The sequence below is a fragment of the Ahaetulla prasina genome, chromosome 9, assembly GCF_028640845.1.
Source record: "Ahaetulla prasina isolate Xishuangbanna chromosome 9, ASM2864084v1, whole genome shotgun sequence".
Classification (NCBI taxonomy): Eukaryota; Metazoa; Chordata; class Lepidosauria; order Squamata; family Colubridae; genus Ahaetulla; species Ahaetulla prasina.
In genome coordinates this window covers 7,913,836-7,934,584 of record NC_080547.1, presented here as the reverse complement: position 1 = coordinate 7,934,584, position 20,749 = coordinate 7,913,836, and the positions used below count along the sequence as shown (strand labels likewise).

Here is a 20,749-nt window from a genome sequence, read left to right as displayed (position 1 = left end):
GTTTGAACTCACAGCCTCCCGATTGTGAGGCGAGAGCTCCACCTCTAGGCCACTGCACCACTCAGCCTCAAGTTCATGCTATAAACATGGAAATGCAGGGAGAAAAAAGGTGTTTGGAAGACCCAAAGGAGAGATGCATTACTAAGCACTTGTTACTAATGCCGTGCAACTGTTGCTCACCATTGTAAGCTCGGGGCCTTTGAAATGTCATAGAGACTCTCGACAAAGAATTACTCCACATTGGTTGGGCTCATAATAATGCATCAACCCATATAAAAAATGAGAAGATTGGATAACCATTTGTCTGAAATGGTATAGGGTTTCCTGCCTGAGAGGGGGTTGGATTAGAAGACCTCCAAGGTCCCTCCCAACTCCTATTCTATTCTATTCTATTCTATTCTATTCTATTCTATTCTATTCTATTCTATTCTATTCTATTCTATTCTATTTCTATTCTACTCTTATTTCTTCTACTTCTATTCTCTCCATAGTCCCATCATCCTGCCCTCTACTCTACTCTGGTCTGGTCTGGTCTGGTCTGGTCTGGTCTAGTCTAGTTTCATCCAGTCCAGTCCATTCCTACATTCCATTCCATTCCATTCCATTCCATTCCATTCCATTCCACTCCACTCCACTCCACTCCACTCCACTCCACTCCATTCCATTCATTCTTATTCTTATTCTATTCTATTCTATTCTATTCTATTCTATTCTATTCTATTCTGCTCTACTCTACTCTACTCTACTCTACTCTACTCTACTCTACTCTACTCTACTCTACTCTACTCTACTCTAGTCTAGTCTAGTCTATTCCTATTCCTATTCCTATTCCTATTCCTATTCCTATTCCTATTCTATTTTGTAGGCCTCTCCATTCCTACTTCAACCCGAGTCACTTCTCTGGCTCTCTAAATTCACCCTGATTTCTGAGATTGCCGGGGGGGAAAAACAACCTCTCAAAAGTAATCTTGATAGCACAAAGGTATAGAATAGTAAAGAAACATGGATTTTTTTTTTAAAGGGGTTTTTCAGGATTTTTGCATCTACAGATTCAGCCCTGAGCATCATCCTGCCGTTTCCTGTAGGTCACCCGATTCCGTGAGAGAAGGAAATGAGATGCTCACTGATCGTTACGGAAATCAAGCATGCGCAGGTGATGAAGAGTCGAGGTGATGTCTTGAGGACAGATGCCGGTCAGTTTGCTTAACTTCTTGATGCTGATCTGTTTGTCGTTTTGATGATAAAGGCACTCCAAGATGACACTTTTCCAGTATGCCATGTAGGAAAGACGACCCAAATCAGAGAGCGGCTTCTCCGGGGATCCTGCCTGGCCTTCACGTTTTGATAGGAGATAACCTAAGAGAGAAAGCAGAAAGGGCTCAGGGCCAGGTAAGGTACACACAACCACACTCTTCTAAGTTGTGGGGCCTCTCAGGGCCCCTAAAACACCACTAGTGACACCTCAGGGGGCGGGGGAGGGGAATCACAAAACAAATTGTTATGATCAACAAGTTGTTACTCTGGTCCTTATGAACATCAATCTCAGGGAGCTTGCCTTCAGCTCCTGTATTGTGTTTCCCCAAAAATAAGAAGCTGTTGTTTTGGGGGGGTTTTTTGGCACCAAAAAAGGCACCAGGTTTTATTTTCAGAGGATGTCTTCCATTGATTCCCCTCGCTTGCGTGTGTCATCCCCAGCCTCCTTTGTCAGAGGCCTTCAGGAAGTACTTCTTTTGCAACCGGCCAGGCTTTCCTGAAGGCCTCTGCAGCCGATAACAGAGCTCTGGATCGATCCGGAGCTTTGTTATCGGCTGCAGAAGCCTTCAGGAAAACCTGGCCGGCTGCAGAAGAAGTACTACCTGAAGGCCTCTGACAGCAAAAAGGGCCGAGGCGGCAGGTGTCGGGGTGTGCAAGGCCTGGCTACAACTGTCCAAAGGTAAATAGTAGGGCAGCTCCACCCCCCGACCATCCCCACCCCAGCTTAATTTTTACCCATGCACCCCAGAGTGGGCGGGGTCTTAATTAGGGCTTATTTTGGGGGTAGGCCTTATATTGGGCGCACGTGTAAAAATCAAGCTAGGACTTACTTTCAGGGTAGATTGTATTTTCGGGAAAACAGGGTATTAGTCAAGAAAGGGAACACCAAGAGGGATTTTCATAAAGAGCTGAGATTTTTCCAGAAGACGGACAGATATGGGAAAACCATAGTGGTATGGACCCCCCTTTAACCAAAATCTTAATTTGTCATGGAGGCAAGTCATTCTTCCAAGTCACAGAGAAGGGCTTTGGCACCCGTTCTACTGAAGGAAAGGCTGGAGAATGATGTCCGGGTAGATCAGTGGTTCTCAACCTGTGGGTCGGGACCCCGTTGGGGGTCGAATGACGATTTGCCAGGGGTCGCCTAAGACCATCGGAAATATGGGAAGTATACTTGCGAGTCGAAGAATGGTTGACTCCACAAGCCAGCTGCAGGCTCTTCAAATCGCTAGCCGAATTTGGCTTCAGACGCGATGAATTAAAAAAGAGAGAAATCTTTGCTCTGATGTCTCCCTCTCAAGCCAGCTGCAATCACTCCCAATCGCTAGCCTAATCTGGCTTCAGGTGCGATAAACTTAATAGGGGAGGAGTCTCCGCTTTAATGCCTCCGTCCTCAAGGCAATCGCAAGCAGTTCAGATCATTAGCCAATACGGCTTCAGGCGCGATAAATTCAAAACGAAAATAATTTTACGGTTGGGGTCGCCACATCATGGGGAATTGTATTAAAGGGGTCGTCACATTGTGGGGAATTGTATTAAAGGGGTCGCAGTATTATAAAGGTTGAGAACCACTGGGGTAATTGTAAACACGTATTGGAAGGTCCTTTCCAAAGAGTGGTGCGGTGGCCTAGAGGTGGAGCTCTCGCCTCATAATCAGGAGGTTGTGAGTTTGATCCTAGGTAGAGGCAGATATTTCTCCCTCTGGGCATTCCCCAGCCTTCAACTCACACTTCGCCTTGAGAAGGCTGATGATAAAGTCAATTTGGAGACTTATTTGAAGGCCTGGGATTCACTGAGCTTTTCAAATACACCAGACAGCTACAAGAGGTTAAACAAGCAATTACTTAAAGAAGGTAAAAAAGAACCGGAACCCCAGCCAGAAACTGTTATCAGCACACGGAGTTTGTTTCGGATAATGAGGGCGGAAACGTCAGCATCCCTTTAGGTCACGTCATGTGCGCAGCTCACTTTCTGCAACAGAGGAAGCTGTCTGCACGGATGAGCATCTTCTCATTTAAAGATATGAGTAAAGAGGTACTTAGTTTGGCTTTGAAAATGGAACTCCTCTTCCTCTCCAGACAGCATTGCATTGCTTTATATTTCCTATCATTGCCATCAAGGCCAGACAAGGTACTTTTGCTATCCAACTGGATTTGGCTACTAACTGGCTTCCGTGCACAATTCAAGATATAAAAAAAAAAAAAAACATCCCACATGTATCAGATTTTCTGGTCTCTGAAATCAACTAAAAAGAATAATCAGAGTACTTCTTTCTCAAATAAGGCTGAGGTGTGTTCTGAACTTTCAGACTGGTATGGAAGTACACTTTCATTTTTCCTATGCACAGCAGTAGTTTAAATTCACCTCTTTGCTCTGTAAGCCGTGTTTCTAAGCAGTGGTGAAATCTAAAATTTTTTCCTACCGGTTCTCTGGGCGTGGCAAAGCTCGCACAAGCACAAAGCCGTAAGCACCAGCCTGAAGATGACGAGTGAGACCTCGTCGAAACGTCCCAGAGAAAAAAAATAAGAAGGGGCTTACTGAAGTCGATGAGGAACCTGCCATAGCCCTTGCGTTGGTACTGGGGGAGAATCATGATGCAGGAGACGTTATATTTCTGCTGGCAGTGCTTCTCCTAGGAAAAAGAGAAAAAGAGCGGGGTGGGGGGAGAATCCAGTGATTAAACACAAGGCCTTGTGACACAGAAGAGTTCTTGAGGACAATAATTAATACGGAGGGAATATTCCAGCCAAAGACACAGTGTAATTCCACCTGGGAGTCAAAGAGAATCAAGTGAAAAACAACAGTAAACCTCTAATTATTTGGGAAGCAGGGAAGGGGCGGGGAGGGGAGATGACGGAGGATGTTTGGTTCCTGAAATCCAGCAGTGTTTATTCCAAATGACTCTGGCTTCTCCCACCCTCAAGGGTCTTGCTTCTTTGGAACGTTCTAAAACAGAAAGGCTCCCCCCACCCACCCCAGTCGCCACTTAAGATGGGGGAGAATATCTGGGAAATGTTTATGTGGTTTGGATTCTAGGATAAACCCAAAAGTATTTATTACTAGGGAAATAGCTTCTTCGGCAGGCATGACTCTCTGAAGCTACGGAGCAGAATAATGGGGATATTGAGAACTGGATGAAACTACCCAGGTGTCTGTAGGGAGTAATGAAAATGAATAGAGGGAACCCTCAATTTACAACAGTCTGACGTGGTGGGCATACTCCAGGCCCATCTCTAAAATAATGCCACCTTGTGGGACCCTGGAGGTGTGCTATCCCTGTTGTTGCTTCTCCCCTCTGGAGTAGTATTTACCCTCAAAGCCCATTTGGATACACACACACACACACACACACCTCTGACCCTGCTGTCCTTCAGGAAAACAGCATTTCTGGGACAATTTGTGAACCATTTGAACAGTAGCTGTTTGAATGTTCGTGTACTTCCTGAAATGCTACTGTTGTATTTAAGCTCTGTCTTCTTTTCTGTGATAATGTTTTTAACCTATTCAACATTGCCTTGTTACCACGAATCTCACACACGCACATGCACACTTCTTTCCTTGCCTTGCAGAGTGGAAATTAGTGCCTCCCCCCCAAAAAAAACCCCCCAAAGGATTTAGGTCCTTACATCAGAACTACAATCTAGCAGGCATACCCCATTCTGCAGGCAGGCTAGCTGAACTACAACAGCATGGTTATTCCCCCCTCCCCTTCCCATCCACCCCACTGGCAAATTTCTTCTCCAAGCAAAACAGCTTCTGCAAAAGGCGAGCCTTAAGCCTTCACGCTTAAGATGGACCCCATCTATGCAGGAGGAATACGAAAGCCACGTTCGGTCTCAATTCCTTTTTCCAGCGCGCAAACAAAAGCTTTGCAATGAGATCAGCATCTGATTTGAGGAGCAGCGGGCTTGGTGGCGCGCTAACAATGAATGTTTACTTCACCAACTAGCTGTACTCTTCGCTACCCAAGGGATGAGGAAGTAATTTAAAACCTCCCTTTAGAACCGCGAAGCTGGAATTCAGGCTCCTTGGAGGATACACTCTGTTCAAGACAGGATGAAGAGAAAGCCAGCCAACGTTAACTGCTTCAGTTCCCTGGATTTGTCTAGACAGCGTCTTAAAAGGGATAGGGAAAACTGCACCCAGAGCTTCAGAAGTCCCACATGTAGTTAAAATCCAGCAGACTTTTGGAAGAATGACTGCAGGATCACTTTGAATTCGCACACTGAAAACGCCAGCCCAATTATAGCCACTAGAATGCAGGTTAGACTAATTTCAAAGGTAATTTCCAGAGATACAGAACCAGCACAGGAGGCTTAATACGATGGAAAAAGAAAAAGGCAGAGATAGGAGAAGGAAAAATTAATTATCCTCTTGCACAAATTGTATCTCGTGGTGGCTGAGTTTCAGAAGTGGTGTTGGGTGGGGGGGGGAGCATGGGAATTGATGCTGAATGCAGCACTTACTATCCTGAATAACTAGCAAAAAATACAATGCATATAAAAACTTAAAGATGCAGGTGAGGAAATGCCCGTTAATATACATACTGCGTTTCCCCGAAAATAAGACCCTGTCTTATATTTTTTAAGCGCTTGGCCTTATTTTCGGGGAGGTCTTATCTCTTATCGGGGCTCCTCTTGCCGTCTTACCTGATTTCCAGCTCTATCTCCCTAACCCTAACCACAGGAAATGGCAGGGACCGGCTGTGCATGCGTTTAAATATTTGGGGGGGGTTATTTTCAGAGGAGGGCTTATTGGGGGGGGGGTTATTTTCGGGGGCGGTCTTATTTTTGGGGAAGCACGGTAGCTTGCATCATTTAAATGGATTTCCAAAGTCCACATTCCTTTCCGTAGATTTGTAGCAGTTTTTTTAATAGTACAGAAGCTATTTCCTTCGGTTGAGGGGTCAGAAAAGAACCAATGCCCAGCGTTGCAAAACGAAACCAAAGTCCCCTTCAAACTGAGTTTGTTTCTTGGTGACTTAGGAGGATACACCCATCTAGGGTTCCTGCACATCAAAACCCAGGTTTCAACCATCTGTACCCTCACCTTGGAGAAGTAGCCGACGAGGTGACAGCCCTTCATATCATTCTGCGTCAGCACATAAAAAAGAAACGGCTCCACGTCGTAGTAGAGAGTCTTATGGTCCAGGAAGAGTTTTGCCAATAGACACAAGTTCTGGCAGTAAATAGTACTGACATTGCCATCCACCTTAAAAGAAAAGTAGATTAATTTATCAGAAAACCGCAATGAAATACTGTACCATGGCCAAATAATATTAGAGCAAACAACATTTTTGAAAGCATTAAGAGAAAGAGAACAGTTGGAAAACATCACTGCTCTGGCCTTTGTCCCCCCCCCTCCCCCGGGCAACCCATATTCTTAAGCTTAGCAACCACTTAGATTTGTTTATATGGCCAAGAATTTATAACCTTATTTAAAGAGTCACTAAAACGGCTATGCACTACTTCTAACTCGTGAAACAGAACTCTTTTTTGGAAATGGTATTTAAAAAGCCAATTTAGAAGGCAGAAATTTACAGCAGAAACATGTGGACATACACTAAATTCTCACCGACTGTATCTTCACTAAAAATTGCTGGCCGCCCAGGACTCTGCAAACAACATACCCAGATTCTATTCAAATTACATTTCTGTGTTCTAGAGCTAGTTTCCTATTCCTTGGTTCAGAACTTGCTGTGAAAAATTCACTGTGAACTAGGTCTCCTGTTTTACTGGGACAAACAGCAGTTAAGAGCTGTTGAAATTTACCTCGAAAACCGAAACATTACTCTTTCTGTATATTTCATTGGCTGGGGGATGAAACCAACCACATTTCTTCGTGTGCTGCTGGAGAATAGTTCTGCTTTTCATGTATTTGAGACAGAATTCACAAATGTACAACTTGGGCAACCTGAAAAAATATAAACCAGTTAACACCCACTTGGAGCTAAAGAAAAAAGGCAAAAAAAAAAAAAGTGGACCAAAATACATACATGGTTAGGGAAAAATGATAAAGCAACACATGGATTTTAAACCAAAACTATTTTTGTTGGGTATTTTACCAGAACAATGTAATAAAGGGAATACATACTTAATTTTACATGTGTTAACAGCAGCAAGAATTGTCCTTGCCCAACAGAGATGCCTTCAGATGAAAGTGTTATTAAAAAAATATTTAAATGCGCAGAGATGGACAGATTAACACTAAAAATAAAGCAGACGGAAGAAACTGAATGCTTTTTAACATGGGGCCTGTTTTACCAATGGCTAATTAACAGAAACCGAGGTTAGAAATTAAAGGGACTAAGAGAATCATTAATTAAGTAAAGTTTCCTAGTATGGATAAGCCAATGTTACTATTACTATGTGATTATTATCAATGATATATATATATATCATATATATATATGCCATGATTACCACCATGCTTAATGACTTTTTGTTGTTCAAAACTAACTATGCTCAATGTCATATAGACATTGCGTTTTTTATGCTTATTAAAGAAAAATGTATCAAATAATATAATATAATATAATTAATAATATAATATAATATAATATAATATAATATAATATAATATAATATAATATAATATAATATAATATAATATAATATAATATAATATAATATAATATAATATAATATAATATATTTTTGGAGTATTAAGACGCACCTTTTTCCCCCAAAAGAGAGGGTGAAAATCTGGGTGCGTCTTATACTCCGAATGTAGCCCCGCCCAGCTTCTCAAACGGAGGTTTCAGCGGCTGAAAGAAGCTTCAGAAAAGAGGCCCCCAAACAGAGTTTCAGAGGCTTTTTTTCTGAAGTTCTGTTTTGGAGGCTTTCAGAAGCAGAAAAAAGTTTTTTCTGAAATGGAGTTTCAGAGGCAGAAAAAAAAAGCAAAAAAAAAGCAAGGCACAAAGCTTACAACCAAGGAACCTGTTGCCAAATTCACCTCTGGGAACAGCTGATTGGGGGTATTCCGGGAGGCCGATCCACCTGCCATCCTTGCAACAAATAACAAGGCCAAGAAAGTGTTTTCCCTTAAGTAAACATTCACTGGACAGTATTGCACCAAAGAGACCCAGGAGCAGATGGAGACCTGGAGAGGCCTAAGGGAAAGACTACTTAAGCTGACTTCCAGCATGATACAGGGAGTCCTTGACTTACAACAGTTCATTTAGTGACCCTTGGAAGCTACGGTGGCACAGAAAAAAGTGACTTAAGATCATTTTTCACACTTGTGACCACTGCAGCATCCCCGGGGCCGTGACATATCCTTTTGTGACCGACTGAATACGCAAAGTCAACAGGGAACCCAAATTCACTTAACAACTGTGTTACTAATTTTAACAATTGTGTCAATTTTCTTAGCAAATGTGGCAGGAAAAGTCATAGAAAGGTGCAAAAGTCACTTAACAAATGTCTCATTTAGTCACATAAATTTTGGGCTCAATTATGGCCGTAAGTCGAGGACTACCTGTATATCTAGCACTATCTAGGATATTTACGGGACCGTCTACTGCCGTCTGGTACCTCCCACCGACCTGTGTGTTCTCACAAAGAGGGACTCCTTAGGGTGCCGTCGGCCAAAGAATGTCGGCTGGCGGCCCCCAGGGGAAGGACCTTCTCTGTGGGAGCTCCGACCCTGTGGAACGAACTTCCCCCTGGACTTCGACAACTACCTGACCTTCGGACCTTTCGCCGCGAACTTAAGACTTATCTATTCCGTCTTGCTGGACTGGCTTGAATTTTAATTTTTAGTTGATTTTATGGGTTTTAATTTTATTAATTTTTATCGGGATTGATTGTATTTTAAAAATTGGGCCAAAATTAATAAGTTTTTTAATGTATGTTTTTAGTATTGTATTTGTCTTTACTGTTTTTATCTTGGCTGTAAACCGCCCTGAGTCCTTCGGGAGAAGGGTGGTATACAAATTAAATTATTATTATTATTATTATTATTATTATTATTATTATTATTATTATTATTATTATTATTATTATTATTATTATTATTATTATTATTATTATTATTATTATTATTAAGCAGATAAAGTAGGGAGTGTATTTCCCAAGCTCAAAAGTGAGCAATGCAAAAGGGTTACAGGAAAGTAACCTAATTTAACTATACACCAAGAACCACACTCAAATATACTCTCTCGTATAAAAGCCTCTATTAAAAATATTCAAAGCTGTTTTGAAAAATGAACTTAGGAAACAGATTGTTGTAAAATCAGCCAACATATTCTTTACTTTACCCTCCAACATTTTATCTGCATCTTTTTTTCTTTATCTGCATCTTTCTTATGCTTATTACACTGCTGGCTACTATTTTCTTTCTCCATCTGATATGCCATCCTGTTTTTAAGGGAGGGCAAGAGCTTAAAACATGTGTGTGTTGGATAAATACGTAATAGCTGCCGTTTTATTTCCAGCAGTGGCAAAAAGTTCCATCAGGCAACACGCCCTACATCATAAAAGGTGCTTCGTACCTGGAATATTCTTGTGGATATGGAGAAGAATACCAGGTGTGGATTTCATATTTTCCAAACTCGATGACTGATGGGCACCGGACTTGAGGGTCATGTGCCCCTGTCACTCCTACTTTCTGTAAAAAGAAAGAAACAAATTTAACCCTCTCAATTTTACTCCACGGCTCTGGGAACCTATTTAAAAAAAGCAACAAAGTTTATGTGAACGTCAATTTCCACCAATGCCAAAATATGGAGAAAATAAAAAAAAATTACCGTATATACTCGAGTATAAGCCGAGTTTTTCAGCACGTTTTTTGTGCTGAAAAACGTCCCCTCGGCTTATACTCGAGTATATACGGCTTATACTCGAGTTTTTTTTTTTTTCGTTTTTTTCACATTATACCGGCCGGCGCGAACTTGGCGGGCTTTTGCTTTAGCGCGGGGAAGCCCTGCCGGTGCAGTGAGAGGGCGGGGCGGGGGAGCCGCCAGCCTTCTCGGCCGAGGGAGGGAGGGTTTCGCCGACCGGTAGGTGCCTCATTTCCCACCCTCGGCTTATACTCGAGTCCCCAGTTTTACCCCAGTTTTTGGGGTAAAATTGGGGACCTCGGCTTATACTCGGATCGGCTTATATTCGAGTATATACGGTACATAGGAAAACGGTTATCCCAGTCATACTTCATATTTCTAGAAATGTCTGTTATTGTAATGACCCAGGCAATGATCATAAGGAAATTAAATTCCCCTTATCGTTCTAAGGAAATAAATGCCTTGGGATTGTATTTATTTATATTTATTTTATTTATTTGTGAAATTCGTATGCCACCCACCTCGAAGGAAAACAATATATCAAGGGCATCTATAATAAATAGCTATAATAAATAGTGTTATACCTTATGATTCTTGATGAACGAATCTTTTCTTTTATGTACACTGAGAGCTTATGAACCGAAGACAAATTCCTTGTGTGTCCAATCACACTTGGCCAATAAAGAATTCTATTCTATTCTATTCTATTCTATTCTATTCTATTCTATTCTATTCTATTCTATTCTATTCTAGATAGATAGATAGATAGATAGATAGATAGATAGATAGATAGATAGATAGATAGATAGATAATAGATAGATATGACTTTTATACAATGACAAAAGAAAACTTCTCTCTACACATGCCATTTGCCACCGTAAAAACAAAGTTAGGAACTCCAAGAACCTTAATGGGAACTGTAAAGTAAACAACTTTATGGGGACGGGGAGAACCGGGGATTTTCTGCAGGAAGACTGGAGGTCATAAAAGTTTAAGTGCTCTTGGGTGGGGGAGGGGGGAGTCATGACTCTGCCTTTCAAGTGATCAACATAATTTTGGCCTTAATTGTTACTTACAGTTTTACTTCTCTGTAAAACAGAGGACTCCTTTCTTCCTCCTCTCTACCTACTACCCCTTTTCGCTGGGAATACCTTGCAAATTGCCCTAACATGCAGAGGCTGAAGGGTGAAGAGAAAATGCCCATTAGGCTTCTTTTAATCCTTTCCTGTTTAGTTTCTCCTGTGCACTGAGAACTTTAAACAATAAAGACTATAAATGTTTTACAGCTTTTCCTAGTTTCCCCCCCCCACTCTCTCTCTCCCCCCTCTTATTACTCCAGCTGCTGTTTGTTAGATACTAAGGTGTCTTGCTATCAGCACCTGAGCTTCAAGTGCGGCACATCCTGCCGAAATATATGCTTAGCCTACAGATGGTTTCAGGTGTCCAGTTCTTGCACCGGAAAAAAAAAACACAAACAAACAAAAAACACATTACAGCCAGAAAGTCCAACTCTTGTCTCCTTTCCCTCTGGAACTGCTCAATTTTTATTTATTTATTTTTTCCCCAGTTCAGGAAGGCCATGCAGATGGCTCCTCAGTGGGCATTAATTAGTTCAGCTTAGGCAGAACTGAAACTCCACATAAAGCCATTGCTTGCTGGTTGCTTTTCCTTTTATGTTCCCTTTTCTAGGGAATTACAGGAACATGTTGAAACCTTTAGATAAAAGAACAAGGGCTGGGCCTACACGATTTCCCCATCCTCATGCACTGAACCGAGCCGCAGCGACACGCCAAATCATTGTTTAGCATTTTAATCAGGCAAACAAATCTCCTGGGGTTCGTGTACTGCCTACTACTTTCCTTACTTCAGTCCCATGAATTATTTTCTCTTTAGCTTAAGCCACAATTACTATGTCCCCAAAGATTTAGGACTGCCCTTCAACCAATAATTTTAATCATCTTTTAAGCTAGAGTTTGGCAGGATTCGTTTAGAAGACCATGAAAGAAAGGCAAGTATTTTCAGGTTTAAGTTAACAATGGTCTAATTTTACTGCATGGGAGCTGATCTCCCTCCAAATGATAATTTGACAGTGTAAAAAATAGTTCTATCATGTTTAAAAATACCTATAAACAGCTCTATTTTTCTTTTTTCTTTTTTTTTTTAGTAAATCAACAGAAAACAATCAGTTAGTTTGTTTTCTCTTCTCTTGTTCCCTAGTTTCCTATCCAAATTTGTAGTCCAAGATTAAACTAAATTTCCAGTGTTGGATGGGACATGATGCTGGTTAATGTCCTACATTAACCTACATGACATAAAACCTACATTAAATCCTCCACTATAAAGCAGGAGTGGAGAGTTTACAACATTCAGCTGAAGTGTAGGAAACACAGTTTATTAAACCGAGATATCTTCAGAACCCAGCACATGAAACTTTGGAACTTAGTGAAGATTATGTAATTTAGGCGTGGGTGACATTTTATGCAAGGTAAGGATGGGTTTTAATAGCGAAACACAATTTCTGTATTTAGGGCCAGCAAGTTTGATCACCATATACTGAGGATAAAACAAGAAATGGCTAGCTACTGCCATCATGCCATGCTCACAAAACCTGCTAGAGACCTCTGGCTGACAAGTATTAAAAAGGATGCTGGAGTAGGTAAATTTTTGATCTTAACCAACAAAGCAATCTGTATGTTCCTATATCCAACCTCAGGGCAAAGCAAATCTGTGAGAATTTATAGGTTTACCGTCTCTTTTATTTCACGTGGCAGTGGGTCTAACACTGGCCTCTGCAAAATCTTGCCTTGCTTTCACACTTACTACCACACAACCTGCTAGACCAAAAAAGCTTTCTGTCTCTGTATTGCACTGCACACTAAAGGAAATTCAGTTCTTCCAAATGTCATTTCTTTGCCGGAGTTCACCAACTGATTCCCAGGGCTCTCTTTATGAAGAGTCTCAAGCCTGAGGGATTGACTGCTTTATCGAAGGAGTTAGAGCAAATTCAACTAGACAATGTGTTTTCATCACAGTCTCTTTTATTTTGCCAAGGAGGGGACACAACAGGTAAACCGGGGAAAAAAAGTTTACTTCTACAATCTGCCTTCAATTAACATGCTCTAACAAATACAATAGTCGGTGGAATAAACATCCTGTAAGAACGCCCTACTGAATGCAAGGAATATAAATCTTGCCATCCCCCACTATCCTGTCAGAGCTGAAGAAGCTTCCTGGATGAGAAGCGAAACGTCTTCAAAAAGAAAAAGAAAAAAACAAGGAAGTCCAGTTGCCTCCTGAAAAAAGACCTTTGGGCCCTACTGAATCGATCGCCATTTCATTCCCAATAGGAGTGGAAAATACGTAATAGTTTTTAACAATGAGAATGGATATAAATCTATAACCTGGCTAAGGAAACTGCGAATATTCTGTTTTTGGGAGGGGCCGTCAGCATTTCTTTAATCGTACACAGAGGTGCTTCAAAAGTAGGAACCCCGCTCACTGTACCTGTGATAACAGTTTATGGGTTTGCGCCTTCCCGACAGCCGCAAAACTCTCCTCCAACTGAGCATCCGAAATAAAGGTGAAGTCCCAGTTCCAGTACAACTGTTTGCACATCACAACAGCCCAAATCCCCTTCAGATGGCCCAAGTTCCATCAAAAGCTGCCAATATCCAAAGGGGCTACACGCACCGTTTTAGATTCTTCTTGTCTGACAAGATTCCCCAATAATTCAGCAAGCCATCCTTGCATTTTTACTGACTGAATTCCCCTTTGCTCAGGTGCGGCTCTCTGGTCTACCTAGAGACGGACTGCGTCATCTACTCAGCTGCATTTAACCCAGTCCTTGCCAAAACAAACCAATTAGCAAAGTTGTAGCATGAAGCACTTCTATCTTGCTATACATGCTAAAACAATTTGTTTTGAAGGCTTCAAGACATCATACATTAACAGAGATATGTATTTCTCCTTGCAGCAGCTCTTTGGCTAGTAAAGTTGAGAGAAGTGCAAGTTGAACTTAAAAGTTCATTCAGTCTGCATACTTTTGCGTGCTTTTTCACCTTAAAAAAATAAACTATTATTTCGCGTTTGCATGGAAGGTTCGCAAGCTAGGTCTTCCTAAACCAAGCAGCTGGTTGCATCCTCAGGCCCATGCTTCTGAGCCGTGCCATAGTGTCTTCTAAGTTTTCCCTGGAACTCAGTCTGCCTTCTTGCGTCAAAATCACAATTAATAAATTGTGCACCAGTGATCTGATCCTCAGAAAATCTTGTGGAAATGATCTCTTTCAGTTTCCTGGACAGCAGTAAAACCTTCTTTCTTGGTGAGCTGCTTTGGCTGTGAACATGTTGGATGAGCTGTTGTGGTGCAGTGGTTACAATGCAGAACTGCAGGCTGCTTATGCGGATTGCTGACAGTTCAGCAGTTCGATTCTCACCAGCTCAAGGTTGACTCAGCCTTCCATCCTTCTGAGGTTGGTAAAATGAGGACCCAGATCAGGGGTGGGATTCTACCAGTTTGGACCGGTTCAGGTGAACTGATAGCTCCGACAATCTGCTAGTCCCACCCACTCTCCCTTGTGCTTTACTTACCTTATTATATCTTTGCAGATTAACGCAGTAGAGCAGATTGCCATGCCTCAGCCGTTTAAATTCCCTGGCACTAACGCGGAAGGTGATTTTTCATTCAATTGTGCACACGCGCGTCGCGAAGCGTGCAATCCCCGAACCGGTTGTTAAAACTGGTAGGATCCCACCACTGACCCAGATTCGGGGAGGGGGGCAATGTGCTGACTCTGTAAACTGCTTAGAGGGGGCTGTAAAGCACTGTGAAGCAAAATATAGGTCTAAGTGCTATTGTTATTTTCCTCTCTCCCTCTCAGCGGTTAGAACGCAAGTATTGCAGGCTAACTCTGCCAACTGCCAGCGGTTCAGTCCTGACCAGCTCAAAGTTGACTCAGACTTCCATCCTTCTGAGGTGGGTAAAATGAGGACGCAGATTGTTGGGGGCAAGAGGCTGACTCTGCAAACCGCTTAGAGGGGGCTGTAAAGCACTGTGAAGCAAAATATAACTCTTAGTGCTATTGCTAAGTGCTAAGTTGACTTGACTTTACCTGTAGCGCTTGCTCCTGAATGTCTCTGAACAACTCCATATCTTTCTCCGCCATGACATCTGGACCTCCTAGAAGCCACTCTTCATTTTCTTGTTTTCCATCCCAGCCATCCTGATTGTCTGAAAACAGAACATTTAGAATTCCTTGACGGATTAGCGACACTTGAAAGAGCAAGCGAAATAATTTCTCATTAAAAAATGGCATTTGTGCCGTTCCTTGCCTTCTAATGAGGCAGTCACATCCTCCTGAATTTTGGCAAGAGAAGAAAGTATTTTCGGTTACCAGAGAGTGCTTTTTCTTTCTTCTATATCCACCCAAAATCTGTGTGAGTGTACTCATGAACTGGAATAGGACATGGCAACTGGATCAGCCAATGAGGGCTGTTTGGAAACTGAAACGTAGTATTTGTTTGCATGGGGCCGTAAGAGACAGTTTGGAGCCTGGGCGTGGCTTAGACTTGCTGAAGTGTATATAAGAGTTGGTTTGGCCTCTGTAATGACAGCCTCTCTACAATGTATTAGCCTCTGTATCTCTCTACTCGGTAATGACTTGCTTCTACGAATATTGCTTCTGTATTCCTGATATTGTATGCTGAATTCTGCTGTATGTATATATTCTTATGTAGTTTGAATCCTGCTGAAAGTTCATTTAATTGTGTCTGATTGTGTGTGCTGCAACAAACCCTGACAAAACCCGTTATGACAAAAACCTCTAGTTAACCTCTAGTTAAAACGACAGCTTGATTCCAACTAGGTTCCAATGCTCTTTAGAGTATTAGTGACTAAAACAATAAATTGCAGCAATAAATCAAGATAATGATTTGCTCTGATCTTCCTGTGATAATACAACAGGTTATTTCTAACAGAACGCCTTTCAAACTCAGTTATTGCGGTTTCTTTATCGCCATTCACCCTGATAACCTCCGAGTTCCATAAAACAGAAAGTCAATCTCTCTCCGCTACCTGTGGGCCAATCTGAAGTGCTTGATTTCCTATTGTCCTTTCTCCTGATCCTATATTGCTGAGAGTAGTCCACGACTTCTCCTCGGGCTTTACGCCCATCGGGGGACGGGGTGAAGAATTTGGTAAGGCCATCGATAAGCCCTTTGGTTTTCTTGTTGAACTTCAAGGTGATGCTCGCGTCTCCGCAGAATTCCAGACCATCGACTTGCTCCAAGTAGCCCCCGTCTGATGAGCAAGTCGACTGGCTGGATAAGGGGGTCTTGCGCTTACGACCCCGGCCGGGTCCCGTCTGAACTTTGCTGAAGGGGGCTTTTGATCTGAACAAACAATGGGAGAGGAAAAGAAAGGGTGAGAGCTATCGGAAGGAAGACAGGGAAGCATCAACCAAGCTTGCAAACAATAGTTGATTCACAGTACATACCGTATTTTTCAGACTATAAGACACACTTTTTTCTCTCCTAAAAGGAGGTGAAAATGTCTATGCATCTTATAGACCAGATATTGTCAAAGCCCCACCCACGCGCCAGCCTTTTTTTTTTTGGCCTCTGCACATCCCGTTTTTGGAGCTTTTTTCAGCCCATTTTCAAGGCTTTCTTTGGCCCGTTTTTTCCAAAGGGGGGGGGGCAAAAAAAGCCTCGAAAATGGGCCCAAAAAAGCATTGAAAGCAGGCCGAAAAAAGGCTGGAAAGGGGCTAAAAAAAGGCCCGAAAAAATGGCCAAAAATGGGGTGCACAGAGGCTAAAAACGTTTTTTTATCGTTTTCCACTTCTAAATTTAGGTGCATCTTATAGTCCAAAAAATAATTCTTGCCAGTTTACTGGAATCCAATCCAACTACGTTCAATAATTCAACAGAGAAATTACTTCTGCGTTACTGTGCAAAATGCCACCTGGTGCCGATTTCTCGTGACTCTTTTGCATAAATGTAAAATACAACAACCATTACAAATGTTGCACGCTTCCATTTTTGGTAAAATATTAAAAATGTGTGTTTATGAGCAAGAAACGGAGATGAGCACTACTCCCTATAGACAGCAATGACTAGCCGAGCAAAATGTGCAGGGGACTCCTTTACCTTTCTATGAGCCAGTATCTTAGGATCTATTAAAAAGGGTTCTGAAACGGGTTTTAGTTGTAGGCAAAACTAAACATTCAAGGATGGAATATCCCAATATTTCCCAGAATGTCCCAATCCAGCTCTTCTGTTTTCCAGAAGGAAATCTTCCAGAATAAGAATAAAAGGTAAAGGTATCCCTCGCACATCTGTGCTAGTCGTTCCCAACTCTATGGGGCGGTGCTTATCTCCATTTCAAAGCCGAAGAGCCAGCGCTGTCCGAAGACATCTCCGTGGTCATGTGGCCGGCATGACTCAACGCCAAAGGCGCACGGAACGCTGTCCCCTTCCCACCAAAGGTGGTCCCTATTTTTTCTACTTGCATTTTTTATGTGCTTTCTGGTTGGCAGAAGCTGGGACGAGTCACGGGAGCTCACCCCGTTACATGGCACTAGGGATTCGAACCACTAAACTGCCAACCTTTTGATCGACAAGCTCAGCGTCTTAGCCACTGACCCACTGTGTCCCTATGCCAGAATAAGAAGGGGCGTTGGCTTACCTGAGACGCACCTCGTTCTGTGGAGACTAGGTATGCAATATTCCGCGTGTATTTTGGAGCAAAACATGTCCCTGTTTTGCACATCCCTGAATGAATGTTTATCTTTTACATTGCTTCCCAGGCTTTTTGCACTGGATTAACCGACAAGCATCTTAATCATTCAAATGAAATGATGAACAAAGATTTCATTGTTTTGGTAACAATTTTCAACTTCTGGGAGATAATATGGCCGCAGGAAAGTAAATGGTCTTCTTTAATGAGTTCAATATCTTAGTAGAACTGTTCTCTGTTTTGAAAGGGTGGGGGGCTAGAAAGGGATGCAATATAGAAAATAACCATATCCTCAAAAAAACAGGGGTGCAGGAAATAGGATGGTTGCAGTGTCCCAGGGTCATGTGATCACCTTTTGCGACCGTCTGACAATGGGGAAGCCAGATTCACTTAACAACCATGCTAACTTAACAACGGCAGTGATTCATTTAAGAACGGTGGCAAGAAAGAAAAGTGTTAAATGGAGCAAAACTCACTTAACAAATACCTCCCTTAGCAACAGAAAGTTTGAACTCAATTGTGGTAGTAAGTTGAGGATCGATAATATTCCAAGTTTAAAACCAAATATGAATGTTCTAAGAGGTTTTTTCCCCCCCAAGATTTCTTCTAGCAAAGCATAAGGCAGCTTTGCTATTCTAATAAAATAGGCAGATGGAATGTTTCAAGCCGGACTGTTCCGTTAGAAGCTCAAAATAAAAAATAAAATATTTAATGGCCATCCCTAACTCAAAAGTTGTTATAATTAAATGTATGTTCAACATACAGTACATTTTTCCCAAGAATCAAAGCTCATTAATGGCTCTAAATCAAATTGAAACTCCCTGGAGGATTTTTAAACTAAACTAAACTGCAAAATCCATCCTTTGCAGCGGTGTTGTTCTTTTTTAGAAGACAGAATTAAGAAATATCAATATTGCATGGTGCCATCCTGTAAAAGTGTTTCCCACTTTACTCCCCCCGACTCTTCTTTCGGCAAACTCCAAACTTGTGTTGAACCCAAAACAATGTTAAGTTTGAATATTAAATTGAGTGAATCAAAAAACAAATGTTCGAAGAAAAATCTATTTAACTTTGAGGTAATACTAACCTCTCCCAAAGTAGTTACTAAGTCACTTGGTGTTTAAATTTGCAAAAAAGGATTACATCTCCAACAGCAAAATTGCTTCAATCTCTATCACACTCCAAGCCTCAGAGTACTTACGTTGCATTTTGGTTCTTTAATCTGTTTTTGGGACGTCCTATTGGGTTGGCATAACGCCGCTTAATCTGTGCTGCCTTCTTTTGGAGTAGTTTCCTTCCTTTTTTACGTGGTCGACATATCTGACATATCCACATGCCTGTAAGAGACAAACTTCATCATCATACAAGAGCACCACAGTCCCGCTTATTTGTTTGTGTCCCACATTTCTATCTTCTATCCGGAGATTCTCGCGCAGAATATAAAAGGTGAGTAAAACTGGGCAGGGCAGCAATTCTAAAAACAGTAAAAACGTCACCACCCAAACAGAAAACTACCAAGAATAAATGTAGAAAATGAAGATGGCATCCGTAAGAGAATTTTATTGGGAAACTTGGTTTTTAAATGTCTACAGAGATTCTCAGTCATCCAGGTCACGGTTGTTCCTGAGGTGCTTTTTCAAGAGGCAACTGGGCCTTTTGGTTTTGCTTGGAAGAAGTTTCGCTTCTTCCTTCCATTCCCCATCATCTGGGAATTCTGGGAGATAAAAGTCCACCCATCTTAAGATTGGTAAGGCTGAGAGAAGAACCTTATCTTCTTCAGAGTTGAAAAAGCTTCTTGGATGAGAAGCGAAACCAGGGATGAAATGCTCCTGCTTCAGACCGGATTGGCCAATCCGGTGGTGATGATGGGGGCGGGTGGTTCGGAGAACCGGGGTAGCAAAAATCTCTGGCCCCCTGCCCATGCCCACCCAATCGCCCGGTCGCCCGCTTTCTGATTCTTTTAAAAAATGCTTTTAAAAGGTAAAAACAAAAAGGCTCTGGCAATCACAGCTGAGCCGCGCGATTGTCAGAGCCTTTTCTTTTTACTTTTAAAAGCATTTTTTTTACAATCTAGTCGGCCAGATAGGTTGTAAAAAAATGCTTTTAAAAGGTAAAAACAAAAAGGCTCTGACAATCACAGCTAAGCCGCGCGATTGTCAGAGCCTTTTTTTTTTACTTTTAAAAGCATTTTTTTTACAATCTAGTTGGCCAGATAGGTTGTAAAAAATGCTTTTAAAAGGGAAAAAAAAGGCTCTGATGATTACAGCTGAGCCGCGCGATCATCAGAACCTTTTCCTTTACTTTTAAAACCATTTTTTATAACATATTCGGCCGAATAGGTTGTAAAAAAAATGCTTTTAACAGTAAAAAAAAAAAGATTGCAAGCCACAGCGGATCACACACACACCAGCAGGGTTCTACTTACCCCATGCCTACTTTTGGTGTGCACTGTGCACACGCACCTCGCATTTGGTGCGCGGTGCGCACTGCGCATGCATGTCTGCGATGCGCATGCACAGCCAGCGGACCGGTAGTAAACCAGTTCAGATTTCTCCACTGAGCGAAACGCCTTCATAGAAAAACCAGAAAGTCCAATTGCTTCTTGAAAAAACACCTTTGGGTCAGTTTTTAAATGCTTTCAATGGGGGGGACTAGCCTGATCTCAATTGTGAGGCTATTCCACAGCATCAGTGCTGCCCCCACACAGCAGGGCCTCTCCCCTTTAGCCATCTGGATCTTCCGAAAATGAAGAGTCAGTAATAGATTCTCCCTATTAGACCTCATCAATTAGGCCAATGGTGGTTAAGAGTAGGGTAGTCCTGCAGCTATCTAGCAACTGAACCATAAATGGCTTGAAAGAGCAGCACCTTCAGTTGCACCTGGAAACCAATTGGCAACCAATGCAGGGTTCACAAACCAGTGTTATATACGTACTTCCAACAACAGAAGCCAAAAAGTATGCAGGCTGCTGCGTTTTGGA

General features: G+C 42.0%; 1 protein-coding gene across 1 annotated transcript in view; it reads right to left on the bottom strand.

Annotated features, from left to right (window-relative positions):
- Positions 1–20,749, bottom strand: part of KAT6A (lysine acetyltransferase 6A) — a 61,633-nt gene that overhangs the window by 15,252 nt on the left and 25,632 nt on the right. The window contains exons 6-13 of the mRNA XM_058194548.1: positions 18,971–19,106; positions 16,108–16,424; positions 15,146–15,264; positions 9,749–9,864; positions 7,026–7,167; positions 6,304–6,465; positions 3,793–3,886; positions 1,125–1,356 (exon numbers count right to left, since the gene is read on the bottom strand). Of these exons, the coding sequence (XP_058050531.1) occupies positions 1,125–1,356; positions 3,793–3,886; positions 6,304–6,465; positions 7,026–7,167; positions 9,749–9,864; positions 15,146–15,264; positions 16,108–16,424; positions 18,971–19,106 (1,318 nt within the window). The remainder of the gene's footprint in view (positions 1–1,124; positions 1,357–3,792; positions 3,887–6,303; positions 6,466–7,025; positions 7,168–9,748; positions 9,865–15,145; positions 15,265–16,107; positions 16,425–18,970; positions 19,107–20,749) is intronic.